The sequence below is a fragment of the Gambusia affinis genome, linkage group LG03 (genome assembly GCF_019740435.1).
Source record: "Gambusia affinis linkage group LG03, SWU_Gaff_1.0, whole genome shotgun sequence".
In the NCBI taxonomy this organism is placed as follows: Eukaryota; Metazoa; Chordata; class Actinopteri; order Cyprinodontiformes; family Poeciliidae; genus Gambusia; species Gambusia affinis.
In genome coordinates this window covers 32,466,472-32,487,715 of record NC_057870.1, presented here as the reverse complement: position 1 = coordinate 32,487,715, position 21,244 = coordinate 32,466,472, and the positions used below count along the sequence as shown (strand labels likewise).

The window sequence follows — 21,244 nt, the reverse complement described above, 5'->3', positions numbered from 1 at the left end:
TGAATGTTTTTGAGAACCGGCAGTGGGAATGACCCTTCACCCATTTCACTTGTTCAGCCATGTGGAGCTTGTGAAGAATTTTGCAGTTCTTGGTTCAATTCCAGTCATTTTTTTTGCAGGTTTATGCAGGAAGGTTCATCTTTGTCCCATATTATTGTACAATAAAGAAAACAAATTTCAGAAACTCCTCAGTCCACACATCTGCACAGTTCCCACTTTTATTTGCTTAATCTACACAAAACAGTGAAAATGTTCATGTTGATTCTTGACTTGTATTAATGGTGACACAAAATCTACACAAACCATTAGAATAAACAGTCAAACTGCTAACCATATGTATAATTAATGGATCCATTTGGATTACTTTACATGGCACCAAACACCGAAATGAACTAAATTATTTCACAAGCAAATAAATCAAATTTCTGAGTCTATAAAAAAGAAACATATCATAGAATATTACCATCATTAAAGTAAATGTGAATTTTTGATATTCAGCAAAAAAGGGTTTATATTTCAGTAGAAATTATGTTTCACAAATTAAGCTGATAGCACAGAAAGTCATACGAAAAGTTACAGACTTTAAAGTTCTGCTTGTCCTACAAAAAGTTCTAACTATACTTTTTTGCAAAAGAGAACAATAACTATTGCTGTTTGATATGTTACATTTAAAAAATCATAAAATTCCATTTTGAACTGGAATCCTAAAGTTATACATTCTGAAAAAAATACAAACGATCCCAAAACAAAACATAGATTTTATTCAAACACTTTGTTGTAATTTAGAAAGCAATTGATGTGGAGGCTAAGAGGAACTGTTTGAGGAAAACAAATCAGTCCGTTTCCTAAAATCTGTAACAATAAAATAACATTTTAACATCTAAAAGTTACTTTGTTCCATATTTTCAGTACCAAGAAAATGTCTGAACTTGGGAAATTACAAAACCCAGGAGTTTCTGGTTAGTTTCTTAAACTACAAACACTTTCATTACTTTTTGGTTCCTTAAAAAACTATTTTTACAGCAGTCTGAGAATAGAAATGTTTTTAACAGCTTGATTAATGATTTCCAGCCCAGCGTTAATGTTTATATGACTTATGAATGAAAAGAGAAAGGTCTGCGTAAAACTCACAACATGCATCTTAATCCAATATTTGGTGCTGTAACAATTTTAAAAACTTATAAAATCAGAAATACGTTTGGAGTTCCACAGTTCTAAGAGTGCTGTTTTTTATTTGCTCACGATTGACAGGCCGACATCTTATTGTAGTGTGCCATGCTAAGAAACACCTCTAAAACTGTGTAGTACAGAGAGGATTTGAGCGAAGAACAGCCGCTTTTATGCTTCCCTTCAGCTGTGATTAACAGTTTCAGTCAGTGATGCTATTTGCCCTGGAAGCACATAAACTATCTGAATAATTGCTTTTGTCTTACAGGTGTCTTAAAGTCAGAAATTGTGAGAGGAAATGTGGAGTCTTATGTGAGAATCATATCATATTAAACTGTGACACAGAAGAACAATGTCTAGTTACTGTATTATATGATAAAGGGTAACATTATACAGAACTTGGTGGCCGTTGTTCCAGGCATAAAGTGCTCTGTCTCTAGGATTGTAATCCAGCATGGACAGGTGGCTGTATTTGTTGGTCAGGGGAATGTCAATGTACTCGTAGGTGGAGGAGTTGGTAGAAAAGGCGTAGTACACCTTAGTTCCTCCTGAATACCCATTGGTGACATACAATGTTCCACAGATCATGAAGGCCTCACCGGCACTTCGCTTTGGGTGGTTGGTGGTCCAACTGCGGATTATTTGAAGAGTGTTTGGATTTAATTTGCTCAGCACAATGTTGCCAGCGTTTTGATTGGTTGCGTACACAGCCCAGAGCCCCCCCTCGTCCACCATGAGGTCGATATCAGAGTGCCCACCCCAGGAGTAATGGTACATGTTGTTGTAACCGGCAAAGTCAAGCTGTCTGGAGCGGCTGATAAGTGACGTGCTAAAGTCAAATTTGATTATGGTGTGACTCTGAAACTTGTTATAGTAAATGGATCCATTATAAACAACTTGGCCAGTACCGGACCACGGATGAGGCAGGCGATGGGACGTGAAGTTATCTGTTGTCATGAAGTCAAACATTGACTGGTACTCCCTGACAAAGCGATTGTTGTGATAACCATCCATGTACCACACCTGTGAGACAAGTGAGCAGAAAAAGCAATTCAACTGTTTAGATCACCTTTAATAGCTTCATTAATTATTGACCATGGACACAAATTCTGGGTTTGGTGAAGAATAAACTTCAACATGAGTAAAATGCTTTGCCTAGGTTGGATCATTTCATTTTTTACATTTAACAATATTTACATTTATGCCAACTTTATTCAATGTCTTTCAGATTAGCAACAGGAGATGAAATGAATACATTTGTCCAAAGTATTGTGATGAATGAATTGGACATTAATTGTTCACAACTGGCCTTTGAGATAAAGCTAATTTAAAAATTCACATTTCCAATGCTTAAAGATTCAAAGCAAGACAAAATGTCCTTTGTTGTTTTGGTAGTTTCTGTTCTGAAAGTTGTGAAACTTACTCTGTTGTCTCCAACTGAAGCCAGCGGGTCGGTCATCCACGAACCAAATCTGGACCCAGATGTTTTCATTGTAATAGGTTCTGATATTCCTGTAAGTTTCCCACAAGCTGTAAAAATACAGAACTACATGAAGAAATGGCAAGATAAAATGTGGAAGAGATAAAACCATGTAGAATGTGAACTTAAAAATGATTATTTAGGTTTTTGGAAATTTGGCTTTTGATGCCACTGAATGAAATTAGTTGTGGTTTTACATTACATTATTGCTTCATTTCCATGTTCACTGTTTCTTTGTAATTATCTTTTAACCTTTAGTCCTGGTCTGATATTCTGGTTAAGATTTAAAAGGTCTTTTGATCCTTCAGCTTGCCCTCAAGGTATTGAAGATCATAAAAAGATGAAGTGGGACTGGATGGATGGGAGATCCAGAAGGCTTCAAATTTCATCCAAAAAAGATGAACTAAGAGTAAAAGTGGTGAACGACAGCAGAGCATGTAGTAAAAATGGGAAGAGCAACATTATTAAGAAAAAAACCTCAAAGATTCGCACACCTCAGTGGAGTCTTCAAGGCAGACTTTGGTTTGATTAACATGTTCAGATCTTGCATAACAGGCAGAGGCTACATTATGTCAGTCATTTTGAATCAAACAATGACCTAAGTGGAGTACATCAAGGCTCCATTATCTACCCACTGATCCTCAGTGGCTATTTGATCCCATTAGCTTACACCATCTCACACAGCATCTACTAGCATGTTGATGTTGGGTTAGCAATCGGTAGCTGTTAGCCATTGTAACTGTTAGCCATTGTAACTGTTAGCAATCAGTAGCTCTGCTGGCAGATGTTTATTGCAACACGGAACAGAGAGTTGAGGTTGTTTCTCCCTACATCCAGTGGGTGGCACTACAATAGATAGTAGCCACACAGGCACAACCACTAGAAAAAACAAACACAACCAGTATAATACTTTCATTCTATTGGCTGAGAGGTTGCTAGGCAACAGTAGTTTTCTATTCCAAGCATGAGCAGAAAATGATTTAAGCCAGCAGAGAGACTTGCAAGCGGAGATTTAATCCGAACAGAGACCAGTTTTGAGTCTGGTCTCTGTTCAGTTTTGAGAGCAGAGTGAATATTTGAAAGAGAGCAGAAGTTCAAGCATTACATGTTTTGAGAAGAAAATGTATAAAGAGCTGCTTTCAGACTGACAATGTGTGCTCTCGGATTATGGCAGTAAAATTCCCCCATTGCCAACCATTGGAATTCCCTAAAGCCAAATGTTTGTGAATGAAAAGACATTCATGACAAAACTAAAGGGATAAAGTGAAAATAGACGATTTAAACTGAAGTACAGAAGGAAATAATGAAAATACCCCAGAATCATAACTGTGAAATCTGGGGTGTGGTGTGGTGGTGCAGGGGATCAGCACGCCCCACGTTTGGACGCCTTAGTCCTCAACACAGACGTTGCGGGTTCGAGTCCCGGTCCCGACGACCTTTGCCGCATGTCCTCCTGTCTGACTACTGTCGCAAAAATATGAGCAACTAGCGCCGCAAAAACTCTTCGGAGAACAAAAAATAAAAAATAACTAAAATAAATATCCTTTTCAACTTCATGAATTATTTTGTTTTAGTCATAGAAATATACATATATAAAATATTGATATGGTCACTGCCACAAGTCTCAGCCACATCCTGGAATTGTGTGAACTTATGGTCATGTAACAATGAATGCTGACAGCTCTGCTGATCGTTACAAAGTCACAACTTTTAAAGGATCTGAAATGGGATCTGTAATGTTGAACTAAAACCAGAGACCAAGACTTTGTGAGAAGGGAAATCAAGTCCAAGACCAAAACCAAAATGAATTGGGAAGAAATTTTCAGGTCCTCGTATTACGAGAGATCCCACCTGCACTAGCTCATTAGCAAGCTAATCGATAACGGGGCTCCAGACTGAAGCTATATTCACACAGCAGGTCTTAATGCTCCATTCAATACATGTTGCTAATTAAACCTGAACACAACAAATCTTCTGCATGAACATTTTACATCCCCACAGAGTTGCTGTGTTTCTGAAAATAATTATTGCTGGAGAGTTTCACACTGTTTTCAGCAGGATAAAAACTAATTGTAACATAATGTGCTTTACTGAGAAGAAATCTTTCATAATTATATAAAATGAATATGAAATGATTTTTAACATCCTAATTTACCACATCTGGCTTTTTTTGGCGCAGAATTATGATGAATGTCTCACATCAATAACATAAAAGTAAAAAATAAATAAATAAAATATTTTATTTTATTTATGCAATGTTCATATTGCAGATGCTTAGAAAAATATTAGATACACATTTTGGTTGGAGTTTTTTGGGGAGCTCAGACTGCGGTGGAAATGTTGGATGTGGGTTATATGAGCAAAAAAAGCAGATTTGAGTCCCGTTTCCCTGCTGTGTGAATTTAACCAATTAGTTGAATTATTGCCTCAACATTTGGGGAACGTCACACCGACAGACACACAACTTCTTTCCAAATAGTCTTCACAACTCTAGTGAACTGACAGTCTTCCTGTTTGTTTACACACCAAGCCTCTGCATGCAGGAGCGCAGGCGGTTCTCCAGGTCCGTGACCCGGCTGTGGACCTCCTGGTAGTCCAGTCCTCCCAGTTGTTCCTGCAGTGATCCCAGCAGCTCCGTCACATTGGCTGCTTCCTCTTTAAACTGTCGGACCAGCAGAGCATCAGCCTTGTAGGCTTCCAGAACCGGGATGAGAGGACGCAGCTCCTCCATCTTGGCTTTAATGGACTAAGATAGAAAAATAAAAGAAACTTTTAAAAGTATTTTCGTAATCAATTAATTTGATCAAAGTTGCATAAGAACGCTGTAGCATTGGGCCTATATGGCCCTCAGTACTTATGATATAGATCGATCAAAAGAAGGATTATCAGTGGAAATCACATTCAATCACAGGCACCAATATATTTTTCTATTTCCATCATTTACAATCAGGCTAATAAAATCATTTGCAGATCAACTCCCGCGTGAAGCTTTGTGGCGTCTTCTGTTGTCAGAGGTTTTATTTTTAGCACAGCGTCTCAACTGCATCAACCTGCTGCGTTTCTCATTTCTGCAGCTTTGGTTTCTCATCGGCCTTGATGGGTGCAGCTACATCTTTTAAATTTTTCCTCTAACTGTGACCACAACAGGAAGAAATTGTTTTACTGTATTTGTCCTTTACACATTAAATTTGAATTCCTTTTTTGGTAAATAAAAACCTACATTTTAGGAAAACCCTATTCTGGTGCGAGCAATAATGTGTCTTAGAGAGACTGGGCATATCTGACCATATTACTGTGAATAAATTACTTTAAAAATGCTAGTTAGATATTTTTGAGAGATTTTCTCTCATCATTTATCGACTCGCCAGTATTTAATCCTTATGGGTGTCATTCACTAGAGTCACTGTGATAAAGATGTAGTTCACTGACTGACAAAATGCTAACTAATGCTCCAACAGTGAGATTAATGCAGGTAACCATGGCAACCAGTGGCCTCCACGCCTCTTTCTGTGGTCAAGTTGCGCATATCCGCTGTGTTTACAAACCAATAACAGATTGATAATACTTTATTTAGCCCAAAGAGGGAAATTTACATTTCAATAGCAGCAACAGTGATGCAGTGAATAGTACAAACGCTAAAATTAAACAGACGCATACATAAAAACCCTAAAGTACCATGATACACATATATATGCACCGCATACAGTGTCAGAGAGAACCAGATGAATAATTCCTCTGGTTAGGATTAGGGTGGACATGTGCTGCTGCTGCTGGCTGAATCATCATGTCTGATCCAGATGTTTGGGTTACAAAGTTCAGTGAAGTCCCAGTAAAAACCTTCACATTCACATCTAATGTAGAAATCATCCAGTGAGCCAGAAGTTCAGATTGTATTGATCAAAATCTTAACATTTCATTTCATGATACAAGCCATCGATTAATTGTTGGGATTTCAAACTTAACCCTCCTGTTATGTTCCGGGTCAAATTGACCCGTTTTAAAGTTGAAACATTTTTTTAAAAATAGTTGGAAGTATTTTTTTGCATGAAACTTTTTCTATTTGTCTTAATAGGTGCACTCTCCATATAAATTGAAAATTTATTCATTTTACACATTTGCACCCCCTGGGTTTACTTTTTACATCGATAACGTTCGGGTCAATTTGACCCGGCAGTCAAGTTAGAGTGCAAAAAAAGATTAAAAAATGTCCAATTCTATATGTTTCCTTACAGCCATGAACCATATTTTACCACAAACACACACACAAACACACACACAAGCCCACTTTCTCACTACTCTCTTCACTTCACTAGGAAACTGAGACTCAGCAGGTGTTCATACAACTTTTGACGGGAATCTTTTCTGTTCCTGTGGATAAACTCCTCCCACTCTGAGTGGAAACTCAGCAGAACTGGAGGGAAACATAAAACTTTCTCCATGACTCATTTATCTAGATTTTAATCAGCGGGTCAATTTGACCCTAAACAGTATGTGTGTCTAAAGTTCAATTATAAAGACCAGCCATTGAAAAAAAAAAGTGTAATATAAAAAATGAACCAAAGATCAATTTCAAGGAATTTATTGTTTTTTTGTGTCTAGGTTTTTTTCAGTGGACATAAAAAATTTAAATTCCGTTTTTTTTTATGTCTAAATGAGTAAAATAGTAGGTTGTCATCGTTGATCCTTAATTTCTGAAAAATAAAAAAACATCATTGCACGAATATTGATTTAAATTGATAATTTCTGACACTATAACTTGATTAAAGACTCTCCGGGTCAAATTGACAGGAACATTTTTGCTGTACCTCAGAAACGAACATAACAGGGTTAGAGTTAACCTTAACCAGTGAAGGGTTAGTCACTGACAAGCTGGAGTGTTGGTACCTTGTACTGCCTGGCAATGTTGCTCTCATGACCCTCCTCAACTTGTTTGAATCTGTTTTCAAGACTTTTCAGCTGCACCTCCATCCTCTCAACAAACTGCATGTCCCTCTGTGTCCGTTGGTCCAGAACCTCAATGGACTGACTCATGTTTTGAACCTGCATAGCAGAAAATCAATACATGGTAACTTGCATCATTCTCTGTATTTTACTGCAAACAGAACCCATCAGTGTAATCACATGCAAAACTGCATTTTAATTCTAGTTTTATGATTAATATCAATGTCTTAATTTGATCATTAATGCTTCTTTTCACTGCGTTGATTTTCTTATTTCAGTTTTGTTTCCTTTAGCTGTCAGTAGCAATGACTCAGAATATCTGAGTAAAGATGTGTCTATCAAATACATTTTCTCTCAGCTTCTCATTATGGAAATAAGTGAAGAAAACAACTGCAGAAGATGATCTGTGTTTGGATTCGCCGCTCTCTGTCTCTACTAATCAAAGCAATTCAAGATGCTTTTTCTGACATCTGTGTACTGTTTTTATCTTTTAATTCAGTGGAGTCCAAAGTGGATCCTGGAGGCCCGGCATCCTGCATGTTTTAGTTCTCCCTGGTTTAACGCACCTGGATCCAATGATGGACTTTAGAAGAACGTTGACCTGCTAGGAGGAAGTTACCAAATATGCAGGATGCCGGCCCTTCAGGACCCTCTTCGGAAAACCACTGTTTTAGGTCATTCTGTGTTATGAAAACCCAAAGTGCATAATTCACAGGAACAGCAGAAGACGCAAGGATCCTTCAGGGAAACGATGATGCATAAATACACACAGCAGCAATCAAGAAAATGACAAAACAGCTGGAACTGGTGAGAGGGGAGGGATGACATACGAAGGCTAAATGGTAAAATAAAACAAGAAAACTTAAGCTCCAAAATTAGTTGCCAGTTAAAAAATAATAAGAACTGTAACTGGATGGACTAGAGAAAGATATACGCCATCATAATTCTGGATTAAGACTATGAATGTCATGGTTTTGTTCAGATGTCTGACCCAAAAATGCTCTCAGGAAAATAATTAGATGTAAAAGGTTTATTGAAAAGACAATGATTCTTGTCGGGTTTTTGATCCTGGATGCTGGAGACATGGGACTGGAAGTTCACTGGGAAGGAGGGAGAGCTGAGTGGGAATGAGAGAACGTCGAGTCTTGAGGAGCGTAGATCTTACTGCTCTAGATGCCAGATGGACAAATTGCTGAGTGGAAGCTGGAGGTAGAAGACACGACGTCTCCTGGGACCAGGACGGTGGAAACGTTGCAGGGTTGAATAAAAGCTGCTTCGTGGGTCATAGCTAGTTTGGTTGTACATCAGCTGAGATAGAAGAATCTGAGGAGAGTGTAAAAAAACCAACAATCGCTGCACTTCCAAGAAACTCAAACAAATCTAATTTCAAATCAGTCAGAAAGATGAAAGAAAAACAAACTGACAAACAGCAGAGCTGCTTCACAAAACCAGAACAGCAGGTTAAACCAGGATTTTCCCAATATCCTAGTTTAAAGCAGTAACATTAGTTACCAGCGTGATTTATTCAGTGAAGCTAGCCAGCCCCAAACCAAGGTAACAGCTATGCTAACCGCTAGGCTAACAGCTATACCACAGGTGTCAAACTCCAATGGTGGAGCAGCTGTCCTGTAGCGTTTAGATGAGCCTCTGCTGCTTCACCTGAACAGAATAATTAGACCATTAAGGTTCTGGAGAACCGATCCACACCAGGAGGAGCTACAGCCACGACAACAACCAGGTTTAGTTAACCCTGCAGTAAGAAACCAGTGAGTTTAGTCCCTGACTCTTTCTCCTTTTCTTTTTCTCCCTGCATTAAAATGACACTGATTCATTTTGGTATGCAGTCAAATAGCATTATTATTTTAACATTACGATGTTAGAAAATGACAACATAAATTTGAAAATAACTCATGCAGATCTTTTATGTTTCTGAAAATTGGTGCTCTAGTTTGACAGAAAGGCCTTTAGTTTAGTGATGAGGGGATTAGACAGATGGCTGGTAAAGAAACAAATGTACTGCACATAATTCAAGCCCTATTAGTGAGAACGTACTTTAAATACTTTACTGATTAATTTTAACTTCATTTGAAATGACATTTACAATGTAAATTTACTTTAGTTTTGGGTATAATTAAATAAATGCACAATTTAAATCACACTCAATTTAAAACAAATATGTATTTACATCAAAAACATTCGTTTTGTCTGTTTTACATTTTATAAGCTCTGTTATAATTGTTTTTGTTTACCTGTCTTTGCACAGGTAAACAAGAAAATGCTCCTTCAAAACAAAAACATCATAACTCAAACAGGAAGTTAACATAGATAAAACAAATTAAAAACAATATTGGCTCACCACCTGTGTGATGAGTGGCGGTCGAAGGAGGGGACCCTGACGGTCTGATCCTCGGTTGGAGAAGCTCTTGGGACGTAGACTGTCGCCTCTCAGGTGGGGAAGGAGCCGGAGCTAGTGTGTGAGGCCGAGAGGTTCTGGCTAGAAATAGTCTGTCTCACCTCGACGCATGGCTCTGGAGGCAGCCGATGGGTACCAGCGGGTGAAGCGACATGCAGCCCAGGTGGTTGCTGAGGCAAAAACTCGGTTGTGGGAGGAGTTTGGAGAGGCCATGGAGAAAGACTTCCGTCCGGCTTCGAGGCGATTCTGGTCCACCATCCGGCGTCTCAGGAGGGGGAAGCAGTGCAGCACCAACACTGTTTACAGTGGGGATGGTGTGCTGCTGACCTCAACTCGGTACATTGTAGGCCGGTGGGCAGAATACTTCGAAGACCTCCTCAATCCCACCAACATGCCTTCTATTGTGGAAACTGAGCCTGGGGACTCTGGGTTGGGCTCTCCAATCTCTGGGGTCGAGGTCACCAAGGTGGTCAAAAAGCTCCTCGGTGGCAGGGCCCCGGGGGGGGATGAGAGCCGCCTGGAGTTCCTCAAGGCTCTGGATGTTGTAGGGTTGTGTTGGCTAATGCGACTCTGCAATATCGCATGGACATCGGGGGCAGTTCCCCTGGATTGGCAGACCGGGGTGGTGGTCCCCCTGTTCAAAAAGGGGGACCGGAGGGTGTGTTCCAATTACAGGGGGGTCACACTCTTAAGCCTCCCTGGCAAGGTCTATTCGCAGGTTCTGGAGAGGAGGGTCCGTCGGATTGTTGAACCTCGGATTCAGGAACAGCAGTGTGGTTCTGGTTCTGGTCGTGGAACACTGGACCAGCTCTACACCCTCAGCAGGTCCTGGAGGGTTCTGGGAGTTCGCCCAACCAGTCTACATGTGTTTTGTGGACTTGGAGAAGGCGTTCGACCGTGTCCCTCGGGGAGCCCTGTGGGGGTTCTCTGGGAGTATGGGGTACCGGGCTCCTTGATACGGGCTGTCAGGTCCCTGTAGGACCGGTGTCAGAGTCTGGTCCACATTGCCGGCAGTAAGTCGGGCTCGTTTCCGGTGAGAGTTGGACTCCGCCACGGCTGCCCTTTGTCACCGATTCTGTTCATTACTTTTATGGACAGAATCTCTGGACCAGCCAGGGTGTTGAGGGGATCCGTTTTGGTGGCCTTAGGATCAAATCTCTGCTTTTTGCGGATGATATGGTCCTTTTGGCTTCATCGGGACGTGATCTGCAGCTCTCACTGGAGTGGTTCGCAGCTGAGTGTGTAGCGGCTGGGATGGCGATCAGTGCCTCCAAATCCGAGGCCATGGTCTTGAGCCGGAAAAGGGTAGAATGCCTTCTCCGGGTCAGGGGGGGTGTCCTGCCCCAAGTGGAGGAGTTCAAGTATCTCTGGATCTTGTTCACGAATGGGGGAAGAAGGAAGCGGGAGATCAACAGGCGGATTGGTGCAGCGTCTGCCGTCAAGCGGACGCTGTACCGGTCCGTCGTGGTGAAGAGAGAGCTGAGCCAAAAAGCGAAGCTCTCGATTTACCGGTCGATCTACGTTCCCACCCTCATCTATGGTCATGAGCTTTGGGTCATGACCGAAAGAACGAGATCATGGATACAAGCGGCTGAAATGGGTTTTCTCCGTAGGGTGTCTGGGCTCTCCCTTAGAGAGAGAAGCTCAGTCATCCAGGAGGGACTCAGAGTAGAGCCACTGCTCCTTCACATCGAGAGGGCCTACGCCTCCCTGGTGAGGAGTTCATGTCCGACCAGGAGGAGGGGAAACCCAGGACACGCTGGAGGGACGATGTCTCTCTGCTGGCCTGGGAACGCCTTGGGATTCCTGGAGGAGCTGGAAGAAGAGACTGGAGAGGGAAGACTGGGCCTCCTTTCTGAAGCTGCTGCACCCTCATCTATGGTCATGAGTTTTGGGTCATGACCGAAAGAACGAGATCGCGGATACAAGCGGCCGAAATGGGTTTTCTCCGTAGGGTGTCTGGGCTCTCACTTAGAGATACGGTGAGAAGCTCAGTCATCCGGGAGGGACTCAGAGTAGAGCCGCTGCTCCTTCACGTCGAGAGGGGCCAGTTGAGGAGCATCTGGTCAGGATGCCTCCTGGACGCCTCCCTGGTGAGGAGTTCATGTCCCACCAGGAGAGGAAATCCAGGACACGCTGGAGGGACGATGTGTCTCTGCTGGCCTGGGAACGCCTTGGGATTCCTGGGAACGCCTTGGGATTCCTGGGAACGCCTTGGGATTCCTGGGAACGCCTTGGGATTCCTGGAGGAGCTGGAAGAAGAGACTGGAGAGGGAAGACTGGGCCTCCCTTCTGAAGCTGCTGACGCCACGACCCGACCAGGATAAAGGGAAGAAGATGGATGGATGGAGGCGGTGGGGAGCACTGCAGACATCGGTGGTGAAAGGTTTGGTAAAGATGTCAAAACTACATTTTTTACACTGTAAAAAATGAACTTATGGGGTTATCAGATTGACAAAAGAATATCATGTACTTTTAACTAAATAATTTCATGTTTCAAACAAAAACGTGATGCAATCATGTTGGATAAACAAGAAATTCAACAACTTCATGGTTATGAAATTGAATCATGTTGAGATAACAGGATTCATTAAAGTCAGACTGATCTGGTGCTGAAGCCGAGTGAGAATACAGGATATCACGGGATGTCAATCGTTTTTGTCTCAACTTGAATAACATATTCAAGTTGAAATAACGTGATTCAATTTAGTCAGATTCATTTCCCTCTGAAGAGGATCTAGTGAGATCAGGGGATCACGAGAGATCATGACACATCACTGTTTTACACCTGGGAAAACTTCAAAGTGGTTTTAGTTACACGTTAAACTATAGATGTTTGTTTTTCTCTGCAGGGAACTATTGGCATTTAAGAACTGTAAAAAAATAGTCTTTTTTAAAAAAACACTTTTTTAAAGAAAAGTCTTTGAATTAATGTAATTAAATCATGGAAAGGATTTTCACACGATTAAATAGTTTTCTTTCAGCATGAAGTATGTTTGTTAAACTAACTTAATGTTCATGAGTTGGATCAACTTAATAATTATTGTGAAGGAATCACTGTAACATCAGTTGGTTTCTCCAGTGTGATGTGGTGGTGCAGCGGTTTAGCACACTGCACGTTTGGAGGCCTTGGTCCTCAATGCAGACGTCGCTGGTTCGACTCCCGGTGACCTTTGCCACGTCCTCATCCTGTCTGGATACTGTCTCAAAAAAATATGAGCCACTAGAGCTGCAAAAACTCTTCAGAGAAAAAAAAAGTTGATTTCAACTAAATTGCCATTAATCTTAATCAAGTAAATTATTTGGTCCAAAGCGTTGTAGATTAGTTGGGCTGGTTCTTTTAAATTATGTTGGGTCCAACTATAGTAAATGGGTTGAATCAACCTTAATAAATTATATTGAGCTAACACATTTTATTTAAATTAGAATAACTATAATAACTTAAATTGACCCAACACATTTGCTTTAAATAGGACTAACAGAATCACATGGTGCTGAAATAAAGCAAAGTAATCAGGTGGAAAACCTTTCTATAATTTTTTTATGTTCATCCAAAGAGGTATTTTTTTCAGTGTAGAGTGCTGTGATTTAAAGTCAGAAAAGCGCCGATCAAACTCGTTTATTAACAGTTAGTTTGGTAGTTAACATGAAAAAGCACCGGGAGATGAGGCCCAGATTGTTTTGATTTTTGTTTTTCTCGAAGGCTAAATATTGCTTACTAAGCTCCGTGTTTGGTTTCAAAATGCCGACGTATATTGTATTCTTTCACGACGGACACAAAAGACATAGTGGTTTTTCACCTTGAAGTACAAACAAGTATTCATTTTCCCATTGTTCCTTGTAAATCGATTTTTCTTTTCTTAGACATTTTGATGTTAGTTTGTCAATGTTTCAGTTTTATTCGCTGGGAAAATTAATCAGCTTGAGGTGACTCTGCTGCACTCTAGTGGCGAGAAGCTGTAATGTTGGCTGGTAACAATCAGAAGGCATTATGGGAGATGTAGTTTGTAGTCAATTTGTGCTCAAAACCTATTTCAAGTCAATAAATGGGCCTGTAAAAAGGTGGTGGGGGGAGAGGGCCACATAAAATGACATAGTGGGCAACATGTGGCCCGCGGGCCTTGAGTTTGACACATGTGCATTAGATAGTGGAGGTCCAGAGGGAAGTTGGTCCCCAGGATCGATGTTAGCAGTGTGGAGCTGCGCAGTGCAGACAATGCTTCTTTATTTCAGGGTGTAGGCGCAGTGGTGCAGCGTCTGACAGTGGACAGGCAGGTGGTTGTTCATATGGTTTGCAGGAAAGCGGTTCTCAGGAGGTGCAGCAAAGGACTAAGAGGAATCTTACAAGTAAATGGATGAAGAGAAGCCATAGATGAGTGCTAAAAGAAGCTGCAGAGGTAAAACCTCACAAAGAGCTCAGAGAGAACCAGTCAAAGCCTTAAAGATCAGGACATACAGACGATGGCAGATTGTTCCTGAGAATCTGGGACTGGAGAAGCTCCTGGGAACCATTAAAATATTTGGGTCTACGCAGGAAACGTCGCTCTAAAGGTTCAGCAAGATAAAGAGGTGACAGATCATGGAGCCTTTTAAAAAGTAAAAATTAAACATTAAAAACAGTTCTAAAAGGAACAGTAGCATGTGAATGGTTGATGTGTTCATACTCTTATCTCAAAGAGAATAATCCCATTGCAGGATCATCTTAGACTGGTAGCCGATGGCGCTTTGAATATTTATGGACCGGCACTTGATCAAAATCTAATCTACACTTAGATTTTGATCAAGCGATTGAAATCTAAGTGTATGATGATCACAGTGTAAAAAGTGTCCTTTTCAGTGCAGACATACAAGGCAAGTGACTCCTGGGAACAAACACACTGAATCCCGTCATAGGGAAGAGAAGGGCCATTATTAGCAGCGAGCTAATAATCCAACATCTGTTACAGACAGCAATGCTATGAGCAGCTGATTTGACTAATAATAGTAATGTAAGGAAGCTTAATTTTCATTGGGAGTGGTTTTACCTTCTCCAGCAGTTGTCTGAGTTGTTTGGTTCGAGCGTCTCTGGAGCACACCGTCTGCTGTGGAGCCACCACCGTGCAAACACATCTTCCTTCAGAGTCCTGAGCCGAGCTGTAGACCTGCCATCCCTCCTCCGGGGGCGAAGGACCCACCTGAACAAAACAACCAGCATCAGGGAAATCTGCCTCAATCTGCTCCAAGCAACATGTCGTTTCCCTTTTTCATGAACAAAATTCAGACTGAAACGGAGCTAAAATAAATTAGTGCTACAGAAATGTACCGGCATTTTCAACAACACATAAAATCATGAATAAAGTAAGGCAGGGTAAGATGGAAACTGGTACATGAGACTTAACAGTTGAGTTGAATAAACTGAAAACAGCTTTTGTAAAGCAGGAGGAGGATGTGAAATGTCTGCAGTGGGATTTGTTCCAACAACCTGCTGGCAGAAGATCTCAGACAGAAACCAGGGAAGTTTAGAACAGCAAGAGAAGAAGAACCGACAGATGAAACATTGACAGGGGTGCTGTGGTGGCGCAGGGGTTGGGAAGCCTTGGTCCTCTGCGCAGCAGTCGCAGGTTCGAGTCCTGGCCTGGTGGACTTTGCTGTGAGTCTTTCCTCTCTTTCTTTTCCTACTTTCCTGTCCTAGCACTTTCAAATAAAGGCCATTAGAGGCAAAAAAAAACCTTTAAAGAAAAGATGGTAACATTGACATTGTCCGGAGAAGCAAAACCAGCAGAAATCCAACAAACTGGAAGAACTGCAGGAAACGGGTCGTCACACGATCAATGCAAAGGTTCAGAGGTAGACGTGCAGCTACAGAACCTCCGGAGATACCAAAGTATTTGACCAAGAACAGATCTACTCTTTTACTGTTGTACTTTTTAACATTATATTACGTATAACACATTTGCTCTAGTTTTTTATGTTTTTTTTTACAGTCTAAAGAAGAATACAACTTAAATTATATTAAAGCATAAGACAACGCCACACAGATTTTGGATTTAGAACTGTGGTCTGGAACCGTTCTTCACGTACCTTAGGCCAGTGGTTCCCAATTCCAGTCCTCAGGCCCCCCCTGCCTGCATGTTTTAGATGTGCCTCTACACCAGAACAGCTGATTCAAATGATTGCATGACATCTTCTGCAGCCACCAAGTCCTGCAGGAGCCTGTTAATCACCCAAAGATTCAATCCAGGTGTGTGGCAGAAGGGAAACACCTAAAACATGCAGGCAGAGGTCCTGAGGACTGGATTTGGGAACCCCTGCCTTAGGCAACGTTCACTCAGCAAGACCAAGTTGGCTTTACTGCCCAAATTCAACCCAGATCCAATCTGAACGGCTGATTCCAATCTTTTCACCCCAATAAAATCCGATCAGTTCCTCTTCCATGTGAGGAACTAAACTGTGTCTGAATGTCCCCAAATGTAACATTTTATTCAACATGCGTCAAAATTCTGCAGCAGAAGAATCAAAAAAGCCAAAGCTGCACTGAAGGGTGTAACTGTTAGCTGCTAGCTTTCTATCAGCTTCCTTCATCTGCTGCATGCTGTCGCTCTCAACCATTTCTAAATCCATCCAGAGACGGCAGCCATCTTTACTGACGTAAACAGAGCGCAGGAGCTGGCGCTGAGGCCGCCGGCGTTCTGGAGGATGGTGGAGCTGATAATGTTGCCAATCTAACTGAAATTTAATTGTACATGAAAACAGGCCAAGTGTGAGTCCTAATAGGTGAGCCTCAGAATATCATCAGCATCTGCAGAATTATGTTTTCATTTGAAATTATTTATTGAACCAGAAAAAGTCCAGAAGTTTCTGGTCTGAAGTGGGAGCCACAGTTTAGGTGATAAAAATATCTTCTAGAAATGTGCTGCCCTCTGCTGGCTGAATTGTTTAATTGAGTAAAATGGATCAGAGAACATATTTGATCAGAAGAATCAATAATCAAACGAAATGATGACTAACAGAGAAACATCTTAAAGAACCAATGAAATAAAGACATTTTCAGGATTTCTGACCTAAGTGCCAATCAGCTTCTGAGTTTTTATTTTTTCTTTACTTTTCCTGGCCGTCATCATTGGTTTCTCGTCTTCTGGATCTTTTTATATTTTGATAGATAAAGCACTTCACAGTTGGCTGGATGTGTTAGAGAAGTGTTAAAACTCACTGTGAGGAGAATTTGTTCCATCTCACTTGGATAAAATTAGAAACTGAAGATTTACTGTTTTGCATTTTGATCCAATAAAATGTAGTTTTTGGTGCAGCAGATTAATTTTCGGTTTGTTTTCTTGGATCAGTTGGGGTTTAAAATGTTTCAGCTTTTCTTTACACCCTGTTGAATGTTTTTATTTCTTCAGTAATGGAGGAATGCCAGTGTTCCTCAATAGTTAGATTTTCTGTTTTTATCTGTTTAATTTTAAATCATTGGAGCAAAACTGGATTTTATTAACATATTTCTCACTCAGACTGTTTAAGGTTCCGGATTTTTGAGGTTCCATTAAATGGGACAATAGCTAGAAAATAAATATTTTACATAAAAAACTGATTTTGTCTGTGATTATTTGGTCCAGTTTTCAGATATTGAAAAATTCTAATATTCTCTGTATTTTCTCTGAGAACTACAAATAAGAACAATGTCATGTAGAGAAAATCTGGGAGCTAACAGACCAGAGAGCAAATCAAACAGCAGAACATGAAGAAAAACATTTCAGTTCTGAATTTCTGTTACCAGACTGAAGCGAGAGCCGATCAGCAGCAGCTGCAGAAAAACGTTCAGCAGATTCTCCTCAGACTCCATCGCTGCCTCCCAAAAACATCCAGCGCCGACGATCAGCACCAGTTCACCCAGTATCCTGCTGCTACGCGCACCAGTTCACCCAGTGTCCTTCGATGATGCAACGGCTAAAAGCAGCCGAGAGAAACCAGAACTCCCAGCTCAGAGAGGGGGAGGGGCTAACAGGCAGATCTGAGGAAGAGGAGGAAGAGGAAGATGAGCCGTCTGTCTGGTTGTTTCAGGTTTTTTTCTCTTAAATGTGAATTTTTGAACTTTTTTAATAATATTCAGAGTTAAAATGATAAAATCCATAAAACAAATAAAGATGGAAAGTTTAGTGATCACCTGGCTATGATTGATTATCTCCAGATTATTGATCATTTAGGCAAAATCTGATTTAGTTAAAATTAGTTAAAATCTGACTCAAACCAGAGATCAGATTCTAATGCTCAGTTTCCCTGATTATCCAGATTATAATCTCACACAGAAAACCTCAATAATCAGATCCATCAGCCAACAAGGTGAGCTACCGGCTGGTAGCTGCTGCCGGCGTGATCCTAAAAAAATGATTTTCAATCCAATCACGCAGATATTAAAATTGATCCCAGTTATCAATCAGAACATGAAGGTTAATTAATTATTCGAAATAGATTTAAAAAGTTTTTATCTAAGGAAACAGCAGCATCACTCCTGACCAGCAGAGGGCGACAGTGGACAGGAAAAACTCCACTTTAACAGGAAGAAACCCAAACCGATGGGCGGTTTGAGAAAACTGATTATTTTTGATGTTCATAAAAATAAAAAGTTAAAATCAGGAGAGTGAGAGTGATGAGGTGGTGGCAGCATCATGCCAGTTCAGCTGGAAGGAAAGTTTTAATCCTGGATGTTTTCAGTAACTGTTTTATGTTAAGCGCAGCGCTGTACTGGGTATTTAATTCCCACGTTAATTACATTTATTTAGTTTATTGTACCAATGTGGTTATTTTTGTTCCTTTGATTGGTTAAGGTGTGTGTGGGAAAGCCAGAGCCCAAGAACTGTGCTGACTGTAATCTTGTTTTAAACAGGTATGTGAGTTGCTTCAAAATGTTATATTAATGTATTTGTGCATTTTCATATTGTAATGGGAAATTCTTTTTGTTATTAATTCAATAACAATTCAATTGTAACTAATGGGCAGATTATTTTTGTTTGGTTTCATTTTAATTGTCTTGACATTTTACTTTATTATTTGTGAATGTCAGAAAATTTTGGTTTGTTTTAAACAGTCCTATTTGAGTTCGCGCCAAGTTGCGCTGGGGAGAGGTGTGCGTGGGAAAGGAACTGTGCTGACTGTAATCTTGTTTTAAACAGGAATAAAACAACGCAGAGCTGATTCCAGAGTGATTCTTTCTACAACCGTTACATACGCTTTGTTTCATACAAGTGGTCTGGGCTTCCTGTTGAGAAACAGAATCTGGTTTCTCTAACAAAGACAGATAATCACGGCAGCCATCTTGTTAGTCATTTCTTTCACCCTCAGAGCTGCATGGTCTGTTTCCGGATTCAGCTTTAAATACGTTCAAAGTGAATAAACGCAACAGCCAGTTCATGACAGGATGAGGATCTGTGATTGGAAATAATATTTTTAATTATTTTGCTGCAGAGAAACACTTGAACAGTTTGAAACAAACATTTTCACTGCAGCTTCTGCTGACTTCAAGAGAAAATGAGCTAAAAATCCGGCAGCAGAAGAAGAGGAACAGAGATCGCCTTTAAATAAATCATGTTCCTCTACGGGTTGTCATGGAAACAACATCTCCATCTGCAGCAGGCGCAGCATGGGAGTGTGCGTCAGATGGTTGTCAGCAAGATTCACACACACACTGAGTGTGTTGGACTGAGACCAACATTTCAGCCAGAGAAGAAGAAACAAGCTGTTCCCCATAAAATGAAAAATTAAAACTAAAATTAGTTCAGATCAGATTTTTTATGACCAACTGGTGAAAAACATCTGAAGTCTCCATTCCAAACATTGCATCCTGGAATTGTGAACAGCATAAAAAAGCCTAAGTGAATCTGAAATCCATGTTTTCATCTTTGTCATTCGTTCAGTTTTCTAGAGAATCTGAACTAATTACTGATGAAAACTAGATGTTTAGGTTCCAGATCTCTGAAATAACACTTGAATGTCATTGCATAAAACATTTTTCTTGTTTTTAATTTCTGGTGTTTCATGTTCACATGACTGTTACATCCCCAAGGCAGTGTAGAGGTGTTGGAGGGAGGCTGTAAAGTTAAAGGTTTATTCTTTAAATGGCATCTGAAGAAGTAGCAAAGGCAAAAATGTGAACCTTAAAGAAAAGAAAGGGGAATGTACACAGTACACATGCCGCCCAATTGGCCAAGAGTTTCCCAGCTAGCCTTATACTCTGCTAATCAAGAGACAGAGTGAAACCAGCTGGACCTGCTTAACCTGCCAGAGCTCAGCAGCAACCTGGAATGGGGGGGGGGATCCTACATGCAGCCACCACTGCAGGTAACAAGGACTCTTCAAATATTGTTACATGCTCGCACTTTGCTTCCGCCTCCTGATTGTTTATTTTTGTTTTATTGTTGGCACCTTTGACGGTTCACCGGTGGGGGGCGGGGCTTAGCCAGCCCAGGTGTTTTTAGTTGGGCTGGTGGCGCACCTGAGAGAGATGAGTGATCAATCAATCAATCAAACTTTATTTGTATAGCACATTTCAGCAGCAAGGCATTTCAAAGTGCTTTACATCAAATCAAACACAAAAATACAATGCAACATAGAATCAACAATAAAAACACAACATAGTCAGATTCCGTCAATAAATTTATAATTGATCACGTTTCTAATAAAACTCTAAACAAGTGCGTTTTAGTTGAGATTATAAGGAAGTCAGTGTTTCAGCTGTTTTACAATTTTCTGGAAGTTTGTTCTAGATTTTTGGTGCATAGATGCTGAATGCTGCTTCTCCTCGTTTGGTTCTGGTTCTGGGGATGCAGAGCAGAACCAGAACCAGAAGACCTGAGTGTTCTGGAAGGTTGATACAACAGCAGCAGATCTTTAATGTATTGTGGTGCTAAACCATTCAGTGATTTATAAACTAACAACAGTATTTTAAAGTCTATTCTTTGAGCTACAGGGAGCCAGTGGAGAGACTTTAAAACTGGTGTTATGTGCTCTATCTTCCTGGTTTTAGTCAGAACTGCAGCAGCAGCATTCTGGATCAGCTGCAGCTGTTTGATTGATTTGTTGGACAGACCTGTGAAGACGCTGTTACAATAATCAATACGACTGAAGATAAACGCATGGATGAGTTTCTCTAGATCTGGCTGAGACATTAGTCCTTTAATCCTGGAAATGTTCTTCAGGTGATAGAAGGCCGACTTTGTGACTGTCTTTACGTGGCTCTGAAGGTTCAGGTCAGAGTCCATCACTACTCCCAG

At 40.7% G+C, this 21,244-nt stretch overlaps 1 protein-coding gene across 1 annotated transcript; it reads right to left on the bottom strand.

The window, feature by feature from the left end:
- Positions 1–204: 204 nt before the first annotated feature.
- Positions 205–17,974, bottom strand: LOC122828619 (noelin-like). Its single transcript, XM_044112345.1, has 6 exons — positions 17,752–17,974; positions 15,026–15,175; positions 7,532–7,687; positions 5,174–5,393; positions 2,591–2,697; positions 205–2,190 (listed from the first exon to the last, which is right to left on the bottom strand). The coding sequence occupies exons 1-6, from the start codon at positions 17,818–17,820 to the stop codon at positions 1,528–1,530; spliced, it is 1,365 nt and encodes a 454-aa protein (XP_043968280.1). The 5' UTR covers positions 17,821–17,974; the 3' UTR covers positions 205–1,527.
- Between the last annotated feature and the right edge of the window lie 3,270 nt (positions 17,975–21,244).